The sequence below is a fragment of the Oncorhynchus tshawytscha genome, linkage group LG03 (assembly GCF_018296145.1).
Source record: "Oncorhynchus tshawytscha isolate Ot180627B linkage group LG03, Otsh_v2.0, whole genome shotgun sequence".
NCBI lineage: Eukaryota > Metazoa > Chordata > Actinopteri > Salmoniformes > Salmonidae > Oncorhynchus > Oncorhynchus tshawytscha.
In genome coordinates, this window is record NC_056431.1 from 41,788,842 (window position 1) to 41,806,590 (window position 17,749).

At 40.5% G+C, this 17,749-nt stretch overlaps 2 protein-coding genes across 5 annotated transcripts; both read left to right on the forward strand.

Moving 5' to 3' along the window:
* The first annotated feature begins 1,014 nt into the window (after positions 1-1,014).
* Positions 1,015-11,120, forward strand: LOC112234151 (uncharacterized protein C7orf57 homolog). Of its 4 annotated transcripts, none has more exons than XM_024402170.2 (9): positions 1,015-1,169; positions 1,376-1,428; positions 1,681-1,866; positions 2,954-3,062; positions 3,641-3,737; positions 4,343-4,422; positions 6,779-6,817; positions 10,144-10,244; positions 10,616-11,120. In XM_024402170.2, exons 2-9 carry the CDS (start codon positions 1,392-1,394, stop codon positions 10,627-10,629), a joined length of 663 nt encoding a protein of 220 aa, XP_024257938.1. In that variant the 5' UTR covers positions 1,015-1,169; positions 1,376-1,391; the 3' UTR covers positions 10,630-11,120. The 4 variants fall into 4 exon arrangements, with proteins under 4 accessions (XP_024257938.1, XP_024257939.1, XP_024257940.1 ...); XM_024402171.2 differs by having other exon boundaries at positions 1,681-1,857; XM_024402172.2 differs by lacking the exon at positions 6,779-6,817.
* A 121-nt stretch (positions 11,121-11,241) lies between these two features.
* On the forward strand, positions 11,242-15,171 carry LOC112234150 (uridine phosphorylase 2-like). The gene is made up of 8 exons (XM_024402168.2): positions 11,242-12,202; positions 12,323-12,397; positions 12,510-12,645; positions 12,750-12,908; positions 13,628-13,742; positions 13,853-14,062; positions 14,246-14,392; positions 14,554-15,171. The coding sequence occupies exons 2-8, from the start codon at positions 12,339-12,341 to the stop codon at positions 14,694-14,696; spliced, it is 969 nt and encodes a 322-aa protein (XP_024257936.1). The 5' UTR covers positions 11,242-12,202; positions 12,323-12,338; the 3' UTR covers positions 14,697-15,171.
* Positions 15,172-17,749: the final 2,578 nt, after the last annotated feature.

Genomic DNA, 17,749 nt, shown 5'->3' on the forward strand with positions numbered 1-17,749 from the left:
GGCCGGTCTCTTTGGCACATGACATGGAGTACACGGAATGGATTAGCTAAAGGGACTGGTACCCAGACTAGCGCAGCACTGCTTCCAGAAAAACTGATGCTTTCAAACTAGGGATTTCATGGTTAATTGGGGTAAAACAGTAATTCTGCTCAGAGATTATGCATGTATGAACTACACATTGACACATCCAGCCCAAAGCGGGATGTATAAAATACACTTAGTAGTCGCCAAAGTTCCGGAGCATGTCTTTAATTAAATCTGATGTCAACCAGATGTCATCAAACAGATACCAACTCACATCAACAAAATGACTTAGTACCTCCTTATTATGACTTAGTATCTCATAATTATGACTCACATATCTCATAATAATGACCTACTATCTCATAGTTATGACTATCTAGCTCATAATAATGAATTACTCTCATAATAACGACTTACTATCTCATAATAATGACTATACTATCTCACAAATATGACTTGCTTATCTCATAAAAATGCCTCACATATCTCATAATTAGGACATACTATCTCATAATAATGACTTAGTATCATATAACTTGTAGTCAGATTTTCATTTTTTGGTGGCCGGAACGAGCTTCCATAGAGATGGGAGGAAAGATGTTGTCTTCATTTTCTGCATTGCAAGCCCATTCATGGAAAATTAGCCAAATGTTTTAAGACTAGGCATAATAGAGGTCTAGCTACAAGGTATTCAAATAATAAAGCAGAAGATAAAATATTCTTATTTTTTAAATATATATTTTTTTAACAAATTTGTTCAACTATATTGTGGGTTATGGATAGGCAACAATAAGTAGCAGATAAAGGGTTTGGTGGATTATTCATAATTTAAATATATATATATATATATATATATATATATATTTTTTTTTTAATAAACAGTCAAAAACTAAATATAGATATCAGCTCTAATTCAAAAGAATTTCACATCATTTCTGTTTTTAAACCCATTAACGAAAAAAGGTTATTGAACACATTCCTAAAAAAGTAACGCTCCAGCCCTGTTTCCATAGTAACAAAACTCTCGACACAGTCAGACGTTTGTTTTGTCACTCCCTGCAAGTTAGCTCGAAATCCATACTCGGGTTTTCTCCGCACTATTTTTTTCCGGTGTCCAGATTTGCAAACGCAGTATAGCTGGTAATGTAAGTAATGTTTTGCAATGATGCTTGAACCTCACATTAACTTACTAGCTACCTACACTTACACCATGCACTAAAACGAACACGTATAGCTAGCTGCTAACGCTAGCTGGCAACGCCTTATTGCTAAGCTAACGTCCTTACCGAGCTAGCAATTTGACCAGCAGTGTACGCTAGGATGACAATGTACTGCGTTCTTTTTTCAACAGAAAGACAACAGTAGACATGAACACTGACACAGATCGCCGACAAAACGACCATGGCAAGTACAATTGGTCTTCAAATGTGCAAAGCTGACTAGCTAGCTAACGTAGCTAACTACCGTTAGCTGTGAAGGCCTAGCTAATATCTCTGATTCTGACTCTTGGCTAGCTAGCTAACGTTACACCTCTTATTCTAACAAGCCTCTAAGATGTAAAGTTACCAGGTGAAGGTGCTAGCTAGTTGAAGTAGCTAACGATCTAGCAACAACTTGAAGCAAAGCCTTTATAATTGTGTGTGTTTTTTATTTTAGGCGTTGGCAATGGTGATGGTGATGATGATTCAACAAAAGCTGCCCCGACTTCCCAGATTCCTGGGCTGTCTGACGATGCTAACAATGGTCCTGAGGAGAGGACTAAAGGACGCCGTACTGGAGTTAATGAGTCCGATTCTGCTTATACTAAACTGGCTAAACAAGGAGGACAGAGGGGTAAAAACGGTATTCTGTTTGACCTAGAAATAACAAAGACTATTATCTCCCCTTTCATCTGTGGAAATGAAGTAAGTTATAGCTAGCTATCTGTCTAGCTCATAGACTAAAAAAGTGCAGCTAGGTAAAATAACACACCCATCCAGTTTGTAAGGATGGCCTAGCGAGACACTTTAAAACATTTTTTTGTCGTTAACTAGCAAATAGCTAGTATTACAAACTGGGTGGGTTGAGCCCTGAATTCTGATTGGCTGAGAGCCATGGTATATCAGACCTATACCACTGGTATGACAAAACATATTTATTTTTACTGCTCTAATTACGTTGGTAACCAGTTTATAATGGGGGGGGGGGTTGTGGTATATGGCCAATATACAACGACTAAGGGCTGTATCCAGGCACTCTGCGTTGCATCGTGCATTAAGAACAGCCCTTAGCCATGGTATATTACCACAACCCCCTTGTACTTAACCAGGGGTTATTGCTTAAGTATACCAGGGGTTCCCAAACTTTTCCACGCAGTCCCCCCTTTCAGCATTAGGGAACATCACTCATCTCAGACAAGTTATAAATAGCTCCAAATCAAATTTTATTGGTCACATACACATGCTTACCAGATGTTATTGTGGGCGTAGTGAAATGCTTATGCTTCTAGATCCGACAGTGCAGCAGTATCTGTAACAGGTAATATCTAACAATTCCACAACACAACCTAATATCTAACAATTCCACAACCAAACCTAATATCTAACAAATCCTACAACAAAACCTAATACACCCAATCTAGTAAAGGAATGGGGTAAGAATATATAAGTATAAAATATATGGATGAGCAGTGATAATGTGGCTAAGATGCAATAGTAAAGGTCCCTAAGGTATGCAATGACTGACATGACAAGAGGAAAACTGATGATGCACTACCCAATTTCAAACTTGCGGCTTGTGCATTTTACTATTACAACTTTAAAGAGTAAGTTTCCAGACTGATTTCCTTTAAAAAGCCCCCCCCCCTGCTGATCCCTGGGGCACACCCCACAGTTTGGGAACCACTGTAGTGTACAACATTGGTAACCAAGTTCTTTTCATTCATTTACAGGTTTATTGTGGCACGAGGAGACCAATTTGGACACCAAACCTAATTCTGCATCATCTTACAAAGCTCCAAACTGGTTCTCTGGATCTCCAAAAGCTCAAGAGCAAGCAAGGTACAGCCAAAAAGGCAAATTAAGATGAGAATAATGACGGTTACTCTGGATTAAAAAATAATCTATTTGTGAAGTTAGTTTGTTCGTAATTTATGTCTACTTAGCCAGGCCAAGATGGTTTGTGTGCATTGATCATCCAAATTTCATATTTGTTTGAGGTTGTATGGTTTTTGTACCCTATTGTAAAACAGGGGTGTGTTCAGTTTGTTAAATGTTTTGCCACATTGCTTGGCGGTTTGTACTGAATGACACGTTTCCCCCAAACGGTGCACACCGTTCTTCAACAGCTTTTGTGTGTTTGCTCCCGTTTGGTGGGTGTGATGGAGTGTGGGCTGATCAATATGGGCGTGGTTACCATTTGATATCGCAAAACCCATGCAGAGCACAGTATGCACATTCAACCTCTGGGCCACTGTTATCACAACATCCTTCAACTAGTTCTTCAGAACATCCGCCGTCTCTGACGTATCAAACATTGCACACTGTTGAGTCCTGCTGAATGCAGCCCAGTTATGCAGGCTAAGGCTATTATTAGTATAATGGGTTATTTGACATTTGTAAATTTGTCTTTCTTCCAGCCCAACCGAGAGCTTTCAAAACTACATGTCAACTAATGCTCCCTTTGGCAGTGATAATAAGTCAACTTGGGAAAGGGACTTTGATGACAAAGAGAAGGTGAATGGAGAAATCCTTGCAATTTCACTTCTGATGATGCACTACCCAGCAAATGTACCAATACTTCCCCGTTCATATCATATTGTGCTACGATACATTTAGTTAATAGTTTATTCTGAGGTCTTCGAAGTCCAGTATGCAGACAGACCTGTTTAGATTATTTTGGACATTGACTTCCCTTTTGACAGCATGATATCACCTGCCTAGTATCATGAAAAGCTACATGTTTTTAGCTCATTACAAATATTAGCTAACAATGGATAGAGTTCTCAGACTCAACACCTACCGTATCTAGTGGACTTATAACCAACCACTATACCACCATCTTTGGCTATGTCCCCATCTGTTGCTGAAATGTATTTGATTAGCATCAAATTGTCACTTGCGTTTACCATATTTTAATTATTCTAGATTTATCAGATTCCTCTCTTGCAGTTGCAGTGATAGAGAAGAAAGTGACATAGTATGTCCAATAGAAGCTGATGTTGCCAACTGAAATAGGGGGCTTCATCCCGTGTTCAATCCATCTTTCACCCTGTGTTCAAACCTGACGTGATTCCGGATGATAAATGACTATTCAAGACACTTTTTGTTTTTGCTGTCAGATCTCTCCCAACAGCCAGATGGAGAACTTGTCCTTAGCATCAGGAAAAAATGAAGATGCAGCAGGCAATTTCAAGAAAATGTGAGTGACCCCATTGAAATGTTTACACCATATATCCACAAGATGGCAATGTTATACTTTTTCATTCACAGCACAGCAGAGTGCAGCTCCAGGCAGCTTGGGTACCTTTACAACTCTTTGTTATAGGCTCAAAGATTCACACACACATATATATATATATATATATATATATATATATATATTAGTACAAAAATATAAACGCTACAATTTAAATGAGTTACAGTTCATATAAGGAAATCAGTCAATTGAAATAAATTCATTAGGCCCTAATCGATGGATTTCACATGACTGAGCAGGAGTGCAACCATGGGTGGGCCTGGTAGGGCATAGGCCTACCCACATAGGCCTACCCACTACCCACCCAGGCTCAGCCAATCAGAATGGATTTTTCCCCACAAAAGGGCTTTATTACAGACAGAAATGCTCCTCAGTTTCATCAGCTGTCTGGGTGGCTGGTCTCAGATGATCCCGCAGTTGAAGAAACCTGGATGTGGAGGTCCTGGGCTGGCGTGGTTACACGTGGTCTGTAGTTGTGAGGCCGGTTGGACGTATTGCCAAATTCTTTAAAATGACTTTGGAGGTGGCTTATGGTAGAGAAATTAACATTCAATTATCTGGCAACAGCTCTGGTGGACATTCCTGCAGTCAGCATGCCAATTGCACGCTCCTTCAAAACTTGAGATGTGTGGCATTGTGTTATGACAAAACTGCACATTTTAGAGTGGCCTTTTATTGTTCCCAGTACAAGGTGCACCTGTGTAATGATTATGCTGTTTAATCAGCTTCCTGATATGCCACACCTGTCAGGTGGATGTATTATTTTGGCAAAGGAGAAATTTTCACAAACAGGGATGGTCTGCAAATTTGTGCACAAAATTTGAGAGAGAGAGAAGCTTTTTGTGTGTTTGGAAAATGTATGTGATCTTTAATTTCAGCTCATGAAACATGGGACCAACACTATACATGTTGCGTTTATATTTTTGTCCATATATTTACATTCAAATAGTTAATGTCAAATAGAAATAGAGGTCAAACACACATGATTTCAGTATGTAATTCCTATTGATTATTAATGATATGGGATTCTTTGTACTGTAAGAATACAAATAATTATGAAGTAATGTGAAGGAAAAAAACTGGTAACAGCATTTCTGTGTTCATTCCAAAAAAATTGTGACCGTGTTTGAAGTAATATGGGAAAAATATATAATTTGTTGCCGCTTACCGGTTTTGATAGAACAGGGGCCAGCTCTTAGGCCTATACAGGATGAACATAGTTTGTTTCTAACTTTAAAAATGTAAGTCTCGTCTAAGCTGCATATCGCCCCAAAATAGTGTACTCAATTACTGCACACATTATGAAAGAACTATGCAAACAAATGTTGGATTCGTTTTTCGTATATAAAATGGCCTTAAATATACAAATACTAAATGCATTTGATTAAAAAAAATGTTAGATATGGAAACACTGTGTGACAACGGTAACTACAAAAATCATAAATGTTGGTTTCTAATATAAATTAGGTATTTGAATTATAATTATTGTTTTAATTCATAACAAATTGTTATCTTGAAAAAATAATTCACTGGCCATATTTTTACAAATGATATTGTACATTTATTAAAGCAGTATTGTACTGCATTATTCATGCGTTTATAAAAACATTGTTTGGCCATATTTTATCTTTACAAAAAATATGTTAAAATCATATGACTCATGCCAATATTACTTAAAAATGCAATTTTCACTGTCTTTTGCCTTTGACTTCCAGGGCCCTCCCACTTGTTTCCATTTGGCAACAAATGCATTTGATCTGTTTCCTAAGAACAAATACATGGAAATTTTGATTTAATGTTTATCACCCAAGTTTGAGTTTCCATTTTTTTATTGAAGGAAATGTGTACACACAGTTTTATGAGAACAATTTGTGGGGAATTTCAGTAGCAGCTAACTATTTCTGCCTTCGCGGCTAGTTCAAACTCTGAAATTGCCGACTTGCTAACAAGTTGATGTTCTACAAGTGCTGCGTTCAACCAGTTAGCAAGTCAGAAATTTCAGAGTTTCCTTATTCCCACTAGCATGTGATCTGGAGAGGAGTTGCATGTCATGTGACTTCATCAAAGGACCTCATTGGCTAGTGTAAGCCCCCCCACCCTTTTGTCAAGTTCAATGGTGTTTGTATTTCTTCATTCATGGAAACAAGTGGATGAAGAGAAATGGTATTATGCCACATGGCAACATTTTATGCATTAAATGTGAAACATAGATTGCAATGTGAAAACTAGGGTAATTTACCAAGCGCAACAGTTTATGAGTGTTAATTAAAGCTACACTCTTGGTGTATTTGTGTTTCAGCCCAGCAGCCCCGCTACCAATTGATGGGGCTGAAGAAATGTAACTATTTTAACATTTACAGACCGCTTTGGATGCACTTCAATGGTATCATCAATATAGTTTTTAAAATGTTTGAAGCCATATATTGTTAACAAAGGCATTTGTTTAAAAATAATGGATTAAAACAACATTCCATTTTGAGTTATGAAGGGACCGTTTTACTCACAAGCTCATGAGGCAAGTTATGTTATACAATTTTCTTTTGACATCATTCAAGAATCAATAGGTATTGGCCTCATATCATTCATTTTGGTGACCAAAATCGGGTGCAAATATCCCAGATTACACCTTTGTCTCTCCAGAAGCTTGCAGATTCAATGTGCTGACAATATTTGTTGTGGTAGTCTTGAACCTGGCCTCCCTAGTTCTCATACAGTATAGCACTGCCCAAAACCCCTGCCCCATAGTTTGTTAGAATGGATAAGGCCGATGTGATGTGGCCAAGGAATAGTGTTAGTTAAAGGGCTCGTCTTTCTATTTGTCCCATTATGGGATCTGTAACAGCACGGGCAGCGCCATTGAGGCCATCTCCATTTTGAAGTAGTCGGTTTTTCTTTTGTGTTTGAAAAAAGCACAAAGCTAATAATGGTGATTTACCACCACCTGCAGTGCCGGCGACCTGAACCAAATCTTGTCATTGATCTACTGTGGCACCAGATGGCGATGACATTTACAAACCATTATTAAACCAACTTGAAGAAGTAGAGAATAGTGATGCATGGGTCAGCAGTTTGTTCACCAGGACCCACCTGCAATTCCTAATAACCCATCCACAACCGCCCGACTAAATCTGGGACCCTAACCCGCAAATAGGCTGATAGAAAATGTGATCTACAGTCAGTGACGACGGAACAATTTCTTTGATGGGGGTACCGAATAAAACATTTTCCAGACTATTTTTGATATGTTTCTGCTTTTCAACTTGCCTATGATTGGACACATGCAGCTTTTCTTCAGTCATTACTGCTCTAGGAGATGAAATAAACCCTGAAATAATATCATCAATGTGATTTATAACATCAATGTAACAAATCAATTAATTCAATCTAGTTGACGTCGGTTAAGTTCCCCTTTCATCTATGCTTCTCTCGTGCAGCAGACGTTTGGAAACTGGAAGAAAATGCATTAGCAACAACAAGAAAAGGATAGACTTTCTGTGCAAAATTTCCAAATGACATCATTTTGAAATGAAAAGCAGTGAAACCAACGCTGTGAAACCAACATGACGCTGATAAAGATGGCACCTTTACAGACGGTCCCTAACCGCGCATTCATTATTTCAAGATGCTGAAAGAAATAAATCATATTTCTCTACTCCTGTTCCAGAGTCCAAATGTACATTTGGTGTATCACTTTACTGCAATAAGTGCTCAATTCTGCAGGAGTTAATATTATATTAGGCTAAGTGAGAGCTTAGACCTACAGTCAGTTTTCAGTTAGGTTACAATTCCATTTAACCCATCTGGCTACAATTCCCCTGAGGTGCCATATTTGAAGTCCCCGTCTTTTGACTCTCGAATTTGTCTAAACCATCACAGTCATCACACACAACGTAGTCGGCACTGCTATCATCCTCTTCTAGCACGTCACCAAATCTTTCCCAAACGTTGCTTTCCTGGCCCTCCCTTCTTTTTATTTTCAACTCTGTTTCGCTGCCTTTTTTTCTTCTTATTGAATGAAACTCCAACATTGTCCTTTTTGCCTCAGTGGACCGGCGGTAAAAAAACAATCTCCCAAGTTCCCAAAAGCGTTCGCCGATTGGCATGTATGTGGCGGGCGTACAGTTAGGCGCTAAAGCTTCGGCTTACCCACTAATGGCAGATAAAAAAGAATGAAACAAAAACCTCAATGTAGCCTATAGTCATGAATTGCAGAATAAATATATTTAGGGATTTTTTTTTGTTGTTGAATTTTTCCCCCTTTTCTCCCCAATTTCATGGTATCCAATTTATTTATATTTTGTAACTACTATCTTGTCTCATCGCTACAACTCCCATACGGGCTCAGGAGAGACGAAGGTTAAAACTCATGCGTCCTCCCTCCGATACACAACCCAACCAAGCCGCAATTCTTCTTAACACAGCGCGCATCCAACCCGGAAGCCAGCCGCACCAATGTGTCGGAGGAAACACCGTGCACCTGGCAACCTTGGTTCATGCGCACTGCACCCGGCCCGCCACAGGAGTCACTGGTGCGCGATGAGACAAGGATATCCCTACTGGCCAAGCCCTCCCTAACCCAGACGACGCTAGGCCAATTGTGTGTCGCCCCACGGACCTCCCGGTCGCGGCCAGTTACGACAGAGCCTGGGCGCGAACCCAGGGTCTCTGGTGGCACAGCTAGCGCTGCAGTACAGCGCCCTTAACCACTGCGCCACCCGGGAGGCTATATTTAGGGATTTCTAATGCATTGTTATCTCTTTATTCAACCCGACTCCTACCCGCCCTTCAGAGGACTGCGATTATGAATCACCGCCCTACGGATAAAACAAAGGGGACTGCGGGTTATGAGTCACTAGTAGACAATGCTCTAAACATTATCTGATTGCTCCCAGCCCATAGGAATCCCCACCCATTTAACTACTTCAACATGGTGGAAGATCTAAATGGCAATGTCCATGCAGAAATGGGTCCTCTAACACTATGGGCCAATGCCAGACTTGCCTGTCTGCAAATAATACTGATGAAAGAGTACAGATGTCCTCACAAACGTTCAGCTCAGTTAGCTATATGAACCAATACATCAACAAACAGATCGCTAGCTTCAAATAGTGTGATGACATGACCTCCCCTGACTTTGTTTTTGCTACCAATGTGGTCTTTACTCTACAATGCAAGTCATTGAGCAAATGTTTTTTTTTATTTTTATTTTTATTTTTTACATTTGCCACCTCTCAGTGACCTGTGACATTGATCTGTTAAACATAGGCCTACAGAGATGTCTCTTAAGCGTACAACATTGTCAGAGATGGCTACGGCTTCACAGTCAATACATTATTAGAACCATAATGAATAAAAGGACATTTTAAAATGTGAAGATATTGTTGACCCATTTTGTAGGGTACAAAAACATTTATTAGTTCAACTGTATCTCAGTTAGAAGGTAAGTGTTTTCAGGGTCCATATACAGTGTTTGCTGTTAGTGTACTCCCCCCTCACCATATCAATATTACCATCAGCTGGCAGATTCTCCCATGTTTTTTCTGGTTTTGAACCCTCCACTAGCTCTAAATGTTCAAGAGCTCAGTGTTTTGTTTTCCGCATTTTATTTAGGCCCCATTTTGTCCCCCCCGCTGTGTTTTAAATGCTTGCATTTTGGTCTTGCAGATCTCAGAAATCTCAGAATTCGACCCCTGTCAACATGTCTACGCTCTTGAGCTTTGGCTATTTAGAGGACCAGAAAGGGGCACCAAATACGCATTCATCAAGTAAGTAGCTGTTCGTGACAGTGGGTTGATGTTGGAACTTCAAGGTAATTTGAATTCAGTTGGCAATTTGGCTCATTGCTCAGAAGCACATGCCACATAGACTAACTAATAAAATATTGAATGTATATGAAGTCGTATAGATTTATTTTACAATAAATCATGTATAGATCTACATAATTGATACAAAGGACACCGAAGTAGAGTTGCAAAATTTCAACGGGTGTTCCATTCAGACAAGATGATATGCCTGTTGATAAATCAGTCGGGGAAATGGTGACCTGCATTGTTATCCGTGATCATGGGGTGGGACTGCAAATCAAAATGTGTGGGGGGGGACACCCACACAAATTAACCTGTGTGTATTCCTGCAGGTTCCAAGGAGTAGAAAGGAGCAAAGGCAGTGACGCACGACTGACTCCTCAATGTTCTCCTCCACAACGTTCCTTCACCAGGTTTTGCCTGTTCACAACCGCTCATAGATCGATTAAAAGCAGTTCGTTTAGGTTCAAGTCAGAGTTAAGGCACTCTTGTCATGCTACATGTTTATGCTTGTCCCTAGACGTATACACAACTGCAAAACTTGATTCTGTTAGATTGCGCTCACAGACCCGCTCCGTTCTGTGCCTGAAGTTGCTAATGAACTCCATTTTCACTGTAACACTAACAGCTAATGTACTAGCCTGAGCTATGCTCTTGTTCATCTGTTGTAGTTTGGGGAATGATGGTTTACGTTTAAAAGGTGTCTATGGCTTAGAAGGGCTCCTCTAAAAATGCCTGCTGTTTTGAAGTGTTATGTCTTTTTGTGTGTGTGTGTGTGCCTCGTTATGGTTGCTATAAAGATTTGTTTTAAAGAAAATAAATGTGTTATGCATGGAAGCATTGGATGTGTTCTCATTCTCTTTGTGTGCTTAATGAAGCTCAGTGAAGCACTCATTACCATTTGAAATGGTATTTAGACATGTATTAGTAGAAGTGTGACTCTTAGCTAGATTGTTCCAGAAACCTGAGATCTCTATGAATTTACTTACATAATTGTTCCTTCCTCTTTTCCACTGTCGTCATAGTGGAAATTGTGTTCTACCGACGTAATTGACACAGGATACAAAGTGAATATTCAATATCATCGGACATATTTCTCCCCGTAAATGATTAAATAAGTTGCCTAAGTTAAATAAAATATTATATTTAAATTAAATAAAAAAGTTTTAAACAAATGACTAGGATATGCGGCATATCTAAAACAACCCGATTAAGGTAATATGTTTTGATGATACACACACACCACACACACACAGTCAAATATTTGTGCACACTCAATTGGTTTGGAACCTGAACGTCATGAGATGACCGGGATTCTGTGACAATTACGTAACAGTCTAGCTCGTGTTTGAAAACTGGCCAACACAGCCATTTTTGTTTGTGTAACAACATTCATCGTGTTTTGAGAATGGTGGAATGTTTTGAGAATGGTGGAATGTTTTGAGAATGGTTGAATGTTTTGAGAATGGTTGAATGTTTTGAGAATGGTTGAATGCACCTGGCAATCAGAACATTGACTTGGCTTTTTAACCATTTCACTCAATTTCAATTGCATGGCCCTTGTACAGTACTTTTCACCACCGAAGTAATGAATAGGTATAAAAAATAATAATAATATATATATATATACTGTTTCGAGTCATGACTTTGGATCTGGGCCAAGTATTTGGAAAGTTTGTCTGTCAAAGTTAGTGTTTGTTTGAGATCACTTCATGTTTCAGTGGGAGAGACCAGACCAATGACTGGACCAGACAGTCACTACCCTTCTCTCCCCAACCAATCACTCCTGAGAGAAGTCACATGTCAAAGTTATATCAGCCCAAGAGGCAGAGACGGGTAAAAGAGTATTTAGGAACTGCTACACAGCACAACAGAGAATATTACCCTTTGAATTCAGAAGAACCTTTCTAGCCTGAAAGGTATGTTTTGCACTTGTGGCTGTAGTAATATTGTGGCTATAAATATTGTGTTTATAACATATTGTGTCATAATTCAACAGTTGATAGCAATTGTAAATGTTTTCTTCATATTTCTTTTAGGATACAGCGAACAACTATGTCACCTATTTTACTGAATGGTATAGGGACTGTCAATGACCATTCTGAATATATCGAGTGAGTATATGTATTTTACTTTGAGGTTTTATTATAGTACTGGTTATTGTCCTGCACTAAATAACCTTCTGTTATGCAATTTTCATGTGCTCTCGTGTCAATGATATTACAGACCCGAGGTCCCTTTCAAGAACCCCCAGATCCATGTGAAGAACCCCCATTTGGATACAATGGAAGAGGACATTCTCTATCACTTCAACCTTGGGACCAAGACCCACAACCTACCTGAGATGTTCGGAGACATCAAGGTTTGTGAAAGTTACCCAGACAAAATAGGCGCAAGTACCTGATTCATGGAAGCTAGTCTCATAGACGAAGGAATTACAACGGCCTTTCTGTCTCCCCCGTGAAGTTTGTGTGCGTCGGCGGCAGTGCCAATCGGATGAGGTCCTTTGCTCAGTTCATTCACCAGGAGCTGGCCTTGCCCGGAAACATGGATGACGTCACAGACATCTGTGAGGGAACCGACCGCTACTCCATGTACAAAGTGGGACCCGTACTTTCTATCAGTGTAAGTATCGCACGAAGGACACATCTCCCTTGCACGAGATGACGACCTGACTTGACTTTCGATAGCCTGTCTAAGACTTTACATCTTGGAAGTGAAGATTCTCTATGTAAGCCAGTGACTTGACACCTGAAATGGTGTTCTGTTATTATCCGATGTTTGTCCAGTTTGGTGTGTTGCTATATCTTCTAATAATAGTGTATTGGATTTATTTAGCGCTGTTCTACCTGGGTGCTCAAAGCGCTTTACAATAGTAACCTCTACCACAATAGTCACCTCTACCACCACCCCCATTGTATGGTACATATCTGGGTGATGTACAGCAGTCATTTTTTTGTGCCAGAACGGAATTGAAAGTCTATTCCACGTTGGTTCAAAGGAATTTAATTGAAATGACGTGGAAACAACGTTGATTCAACCAGTGCGTGCCCAGTGGGAAGAGTGCCTGGCGACCACCGTAGCACGGTGTCGGCGGCAAAAGCTAACGTGGCCAAATGTTTTCCTCCAAGTAAGGTAGCAGCCTTCATGGACAAATAATTGTTCATTTGGTAACCGTCTGGATGTCCCCGTGATACAGTCTACTCGTTAGGGAGAGCATGCACGACAAGTCTGCGTTTCACAACACCAGGACGTAGTGACCTTCGCCACCCCACCTGCCGAGCACTGCTTTCCTGCAGTTCTGTTAACCTTAGATTGTTAACCTCACCCCACTGTTTCTGCAGCATGGTATGGGCATCCCTTCCATCTCCATCATGCTCCATGAGCTCATCAAACTGCTGCATCATGCCCGCTGCATCGACTTCATCCTCTTCCGCATTGGCACCTCCGGTGGAGTCGGTAAGAGCATACTGTCCCCCTTCCGTTCTTCTTTCAAATGTTGATACACATTTAATACATGTTTATCTAGTTGAGTGCCACGGCTCTCTAAAGTCATGTCACCCTTACAGGTCTGGCACCAGGAACAGTAGTGGTCACAGACAAGGCGGTGGACTGCTTCTTCCGCGCCCAGTTTGAGCAGGTGGTTCTAGGTAAGGTGGTCACAAGGAGCACAGAGCTGGACGTGGGCGTCTCCAAGGAGCTGCTGCAGTGCTCCTCCGAGTTAGAGGACGTGCCCACCATCATCGGCAACACCATGTGCACCAGTGACTTCTATGAAGGTAACCACATCACGTAACTCACCTCTGTCCACTCTGCTACACAAAAGCTCTAAGTTAAAGCTACAGTCTGTAAGTTTTGTTGTATTTCGAATCGCAGACTGCCTCTTTTTTTAAATTTAGGATGAACATTCCCAATGTTGCCTTCTGGTCTAACCCAGTCTGTTTTCTGTTGTGGTCCTCCAGGTCAGGGTCGGCTGGATGGAGCTCTCTGCTCCTTCTCCACTGAGGACAAGTTGGAGTACCTGAGGAAAGCCTTTAACACGGGAGTCAGGAATATTGAGATGGAGTCCACCGTCTTCGCAGCCATGTGTCGTGCCTGTGGCATCAAAGGTATTATTCCAAATAAATGACAGTCCCACTGTCTCCAATACCACTAACTTTGACAGAGAGAACCTGTAATCAAAAAGGCTTTTGTTTTTACACTTCTTTTAAAAACATTTTTTTTACATTGTTTTGATATTTCTAATAGATTTCACCTTTTTCCTCCGCAGCTGCAGTCGTATGCGTGACTTTGTTGAACCGTTTTGATGGGGACCAGATCGCCACCCCTCATGATGTGCTGGTGGAGTACCAACAGAGACCTCAGGTTCTGGTGGCCCACTTCATCAAGAAACGCCTGGGCCTCGTCGTCTAAGCTCCCTCCGATCACCTCTGCTGCCCTTGGAGTGTATATAGCTACAGTCCCAACTGATATGTGGATATATGTATATAGACAAGTTGATATGTGATCAGATATTATTTAAACGGAGTTCTAAGAGTACATGAAAATACATTTTGCAGATTTGTTTAAACGAAGCTCAAAGAGTGGGCTCTTATGCAATTGTGCAGTATTTGTGTATATTTGTATGGTATTATATATTGTGTGACTGAGTACTTTGACTGTGTAGATGAAATCGTTTGTCTGTGTTACTTCTGGATGACATTAAGTCCTGTGACTTAAAATGAATCAAATATTTAAACAAAGAAGCACTCTGACTGAAATTTAATCAAATGACTCATGCAGGAGTTAGGCACTGGTGTAGCTGGGATATATTTAGAAATGGAAATACATCTGACTTCATTGTACCTGACATTTTAAAATTATGAATAAATTCATTTCAGGCATGGCTGATATGGGTCCACATCCTCTTATTCCGCATGGATTAGTAAGAAAGGACTAACTTCGAAATGGAGATGAGACACTACAGAATTGCGGCCTAGACCAGCCTGCACTGACACGTAGTACAATCAGCATATTGTTACAATATCCATGGATGTTACACAGTCAAATGAGCAAATATATACAGCTAAACATACATGAAAGGTTTGTCGTGATGACAGGCAAGTTTTATCTAAAGTCACAGTGGCATAAAACACAGAAATGCTGTGTTCAATGAAGTATCAGATGTTGATGAATAGCAGAGGGAGGCATATGAGGAATAGTGCAAGGAATATGTTCAAAGTTGAGCCAACATAGTCTGAATTGACAATCACAGAAAAAACCCAAAGAAGAAATACTGACAACTCTGTGGACAAATATCACTTATCTATATGACCTGTACCTGTAACCAGGTTTCCAAGTTGTGTAAAAAGCTATTCAACTTCATATCATATGCAAATATGCTCTCTCACTGGCCTGGGAAAATGCTATTTATATTTTGACTTATTCCTGGACAACTGGTTAGCGGTTTTGATTGAATTAGGGCTAAACACTCTTTGTGGAAGACTTGAGTCCCGTGGAGTCAGTGTCCTGTCGAGGTGGTCTGGGTGGCTGGACTACAGAGAGAACCTCCTTGGCATACAGTGTGTTGTGGAGTCCTTCTACCCGCAGGGCCTGTTCAACCCTTACTCTTTGATTAGACCCAATATGGAAAGCAACAGAGGGAATAGAGTAGTAATAGGGCTTTGGTCAAAAGAAGTGCAGGACACTGGAAATACCGGTGCCATTTGGGATGCACACATTTTACGGTCAAAAAAGCGTCCCAAAAAAAATACGAGGACGATACTGTTACACCCTTGTCCGTCATTTTCTTTCGGATATTTTGGTATTCTACGTTTCTGTGTTTTCCTCACCTGCCTCAAACCAAGGTCAGTTGTTCGTTGATCACAAATTTCAATTGGGAGGAGATGATCTGACAGTCACTGGCCTGATTACACAATAGGCTGCAGGTAGACCAGTGTGCTCTCCTGCACAGTGGAGTCATGACACAATGTACCAGACAGACGGACTGTATGTTGATTCACCCACCGGCCTTGATGGGAAGCCGCTTGAACGTCTGACTGCACAAGGGTAAGGTTTGGTTGAGCCAGGTCAAACATTGTTGTGAATGATTTTCTGGGTTTCGTGTCAGTGAGTCAGAAAAGCAGTAAACACAAAATAGTACATTGACACAAACTTTGGAACTAGTGGAGAAAACCAAACGCTTAAAGCAACGGTGTCAAAGATATGGGCCCGCATCTGGCCCACTGGGGGGTCTGATCCGGCCTGTGGGAGTTTTGAGCAAACAAATGTAATAGTACAAAATGTTTAAAGGCCTAGTGGAGTCAAAAATGTGATTTTCTGTGTTTTATATAAACTGAATGTACAAAAAAATTAGGAACACCTTCCTAATATTGAGTTGCACCCTTTTTTGCCCCCAGAACAGCTTCAATTCATCAATTTATCATTGATGCTGACCCATGTTGACTCCAATGCTTCCCACAGTAGTGTCAAGTTGGCTGGATGTCCTTTGGGTCCTTTGGGGGTTGGACCATTCTTGATACACATGGGAAACTGTTAAACATGAAAAACCGAGCAGAACTGCAGTTCTTGACAGACTCACACCGGTGTGCCTGGCATCTAATATCATACCCGGTTCAAAGGCACTTTTGCCTTGCCCATTCACCCTCTGAATGGCACACATCCACATCCATGTCTCAAGGCTCTTCTCCCCTTCATCTACACTGATTAAAGTGGATTTAACAGGTGTAATCAATAAGGGATCATAGCTTTCACCTGGATTCACCTGGTCAGCAGGTGTTCCTAATGTTTTGTACACTAAGTGTATATTTCCACACTATGAGGTTGGAATAATACTGTGGAATTGTGTAAATGATGATAATGCCCTTTTAGTGTAAGAGCAGTTAAATCAAATCAAATCAAATCAAATCAAATTTTATTTGTCACATACACATGGTTAGCAGATGTTAATGCGAGTGTAGCGAAATGCTTGTGCTTCTAGTTCCGACAATGCAGTTCAGTTTGAAAAGACCGCCTGAAATTTCAGCGTGTTTTAGTGGAAGAGAGTTTTGGTCTTCCATGGTGACAAAAAGAGAGAAAAGAAATTGCTCTTTGCTAAGAATTAATTAAAAATATATATTCTTGACCATTTTAATTAAAAACAATCACAGAAAAGGGGGACTATATAATTTAGAAAAACTACAACCAAATCGAAACTGTGAAGAATGTCACGCGTCTAACTGCCAGAGAGGGGGGGAGCTGCCCTTGGTTACACACACCTGTCACCATCATTACGCTTCACTGCGCAATATTGGACTCACCTGGACTCCATTACCTTGTTGATTACCCCCTCTTTATCTGTCTGCTCCTCACGTTATTCCATGTGTCAGCATAGATGCCATTATTTTTCCCCTGTCCAGACGCTGGTGTTGTCCTGTTTCACTAAATGCGCTGTCTCTGTACCTGCTTCTTGTCTCCAGCGCCGACCC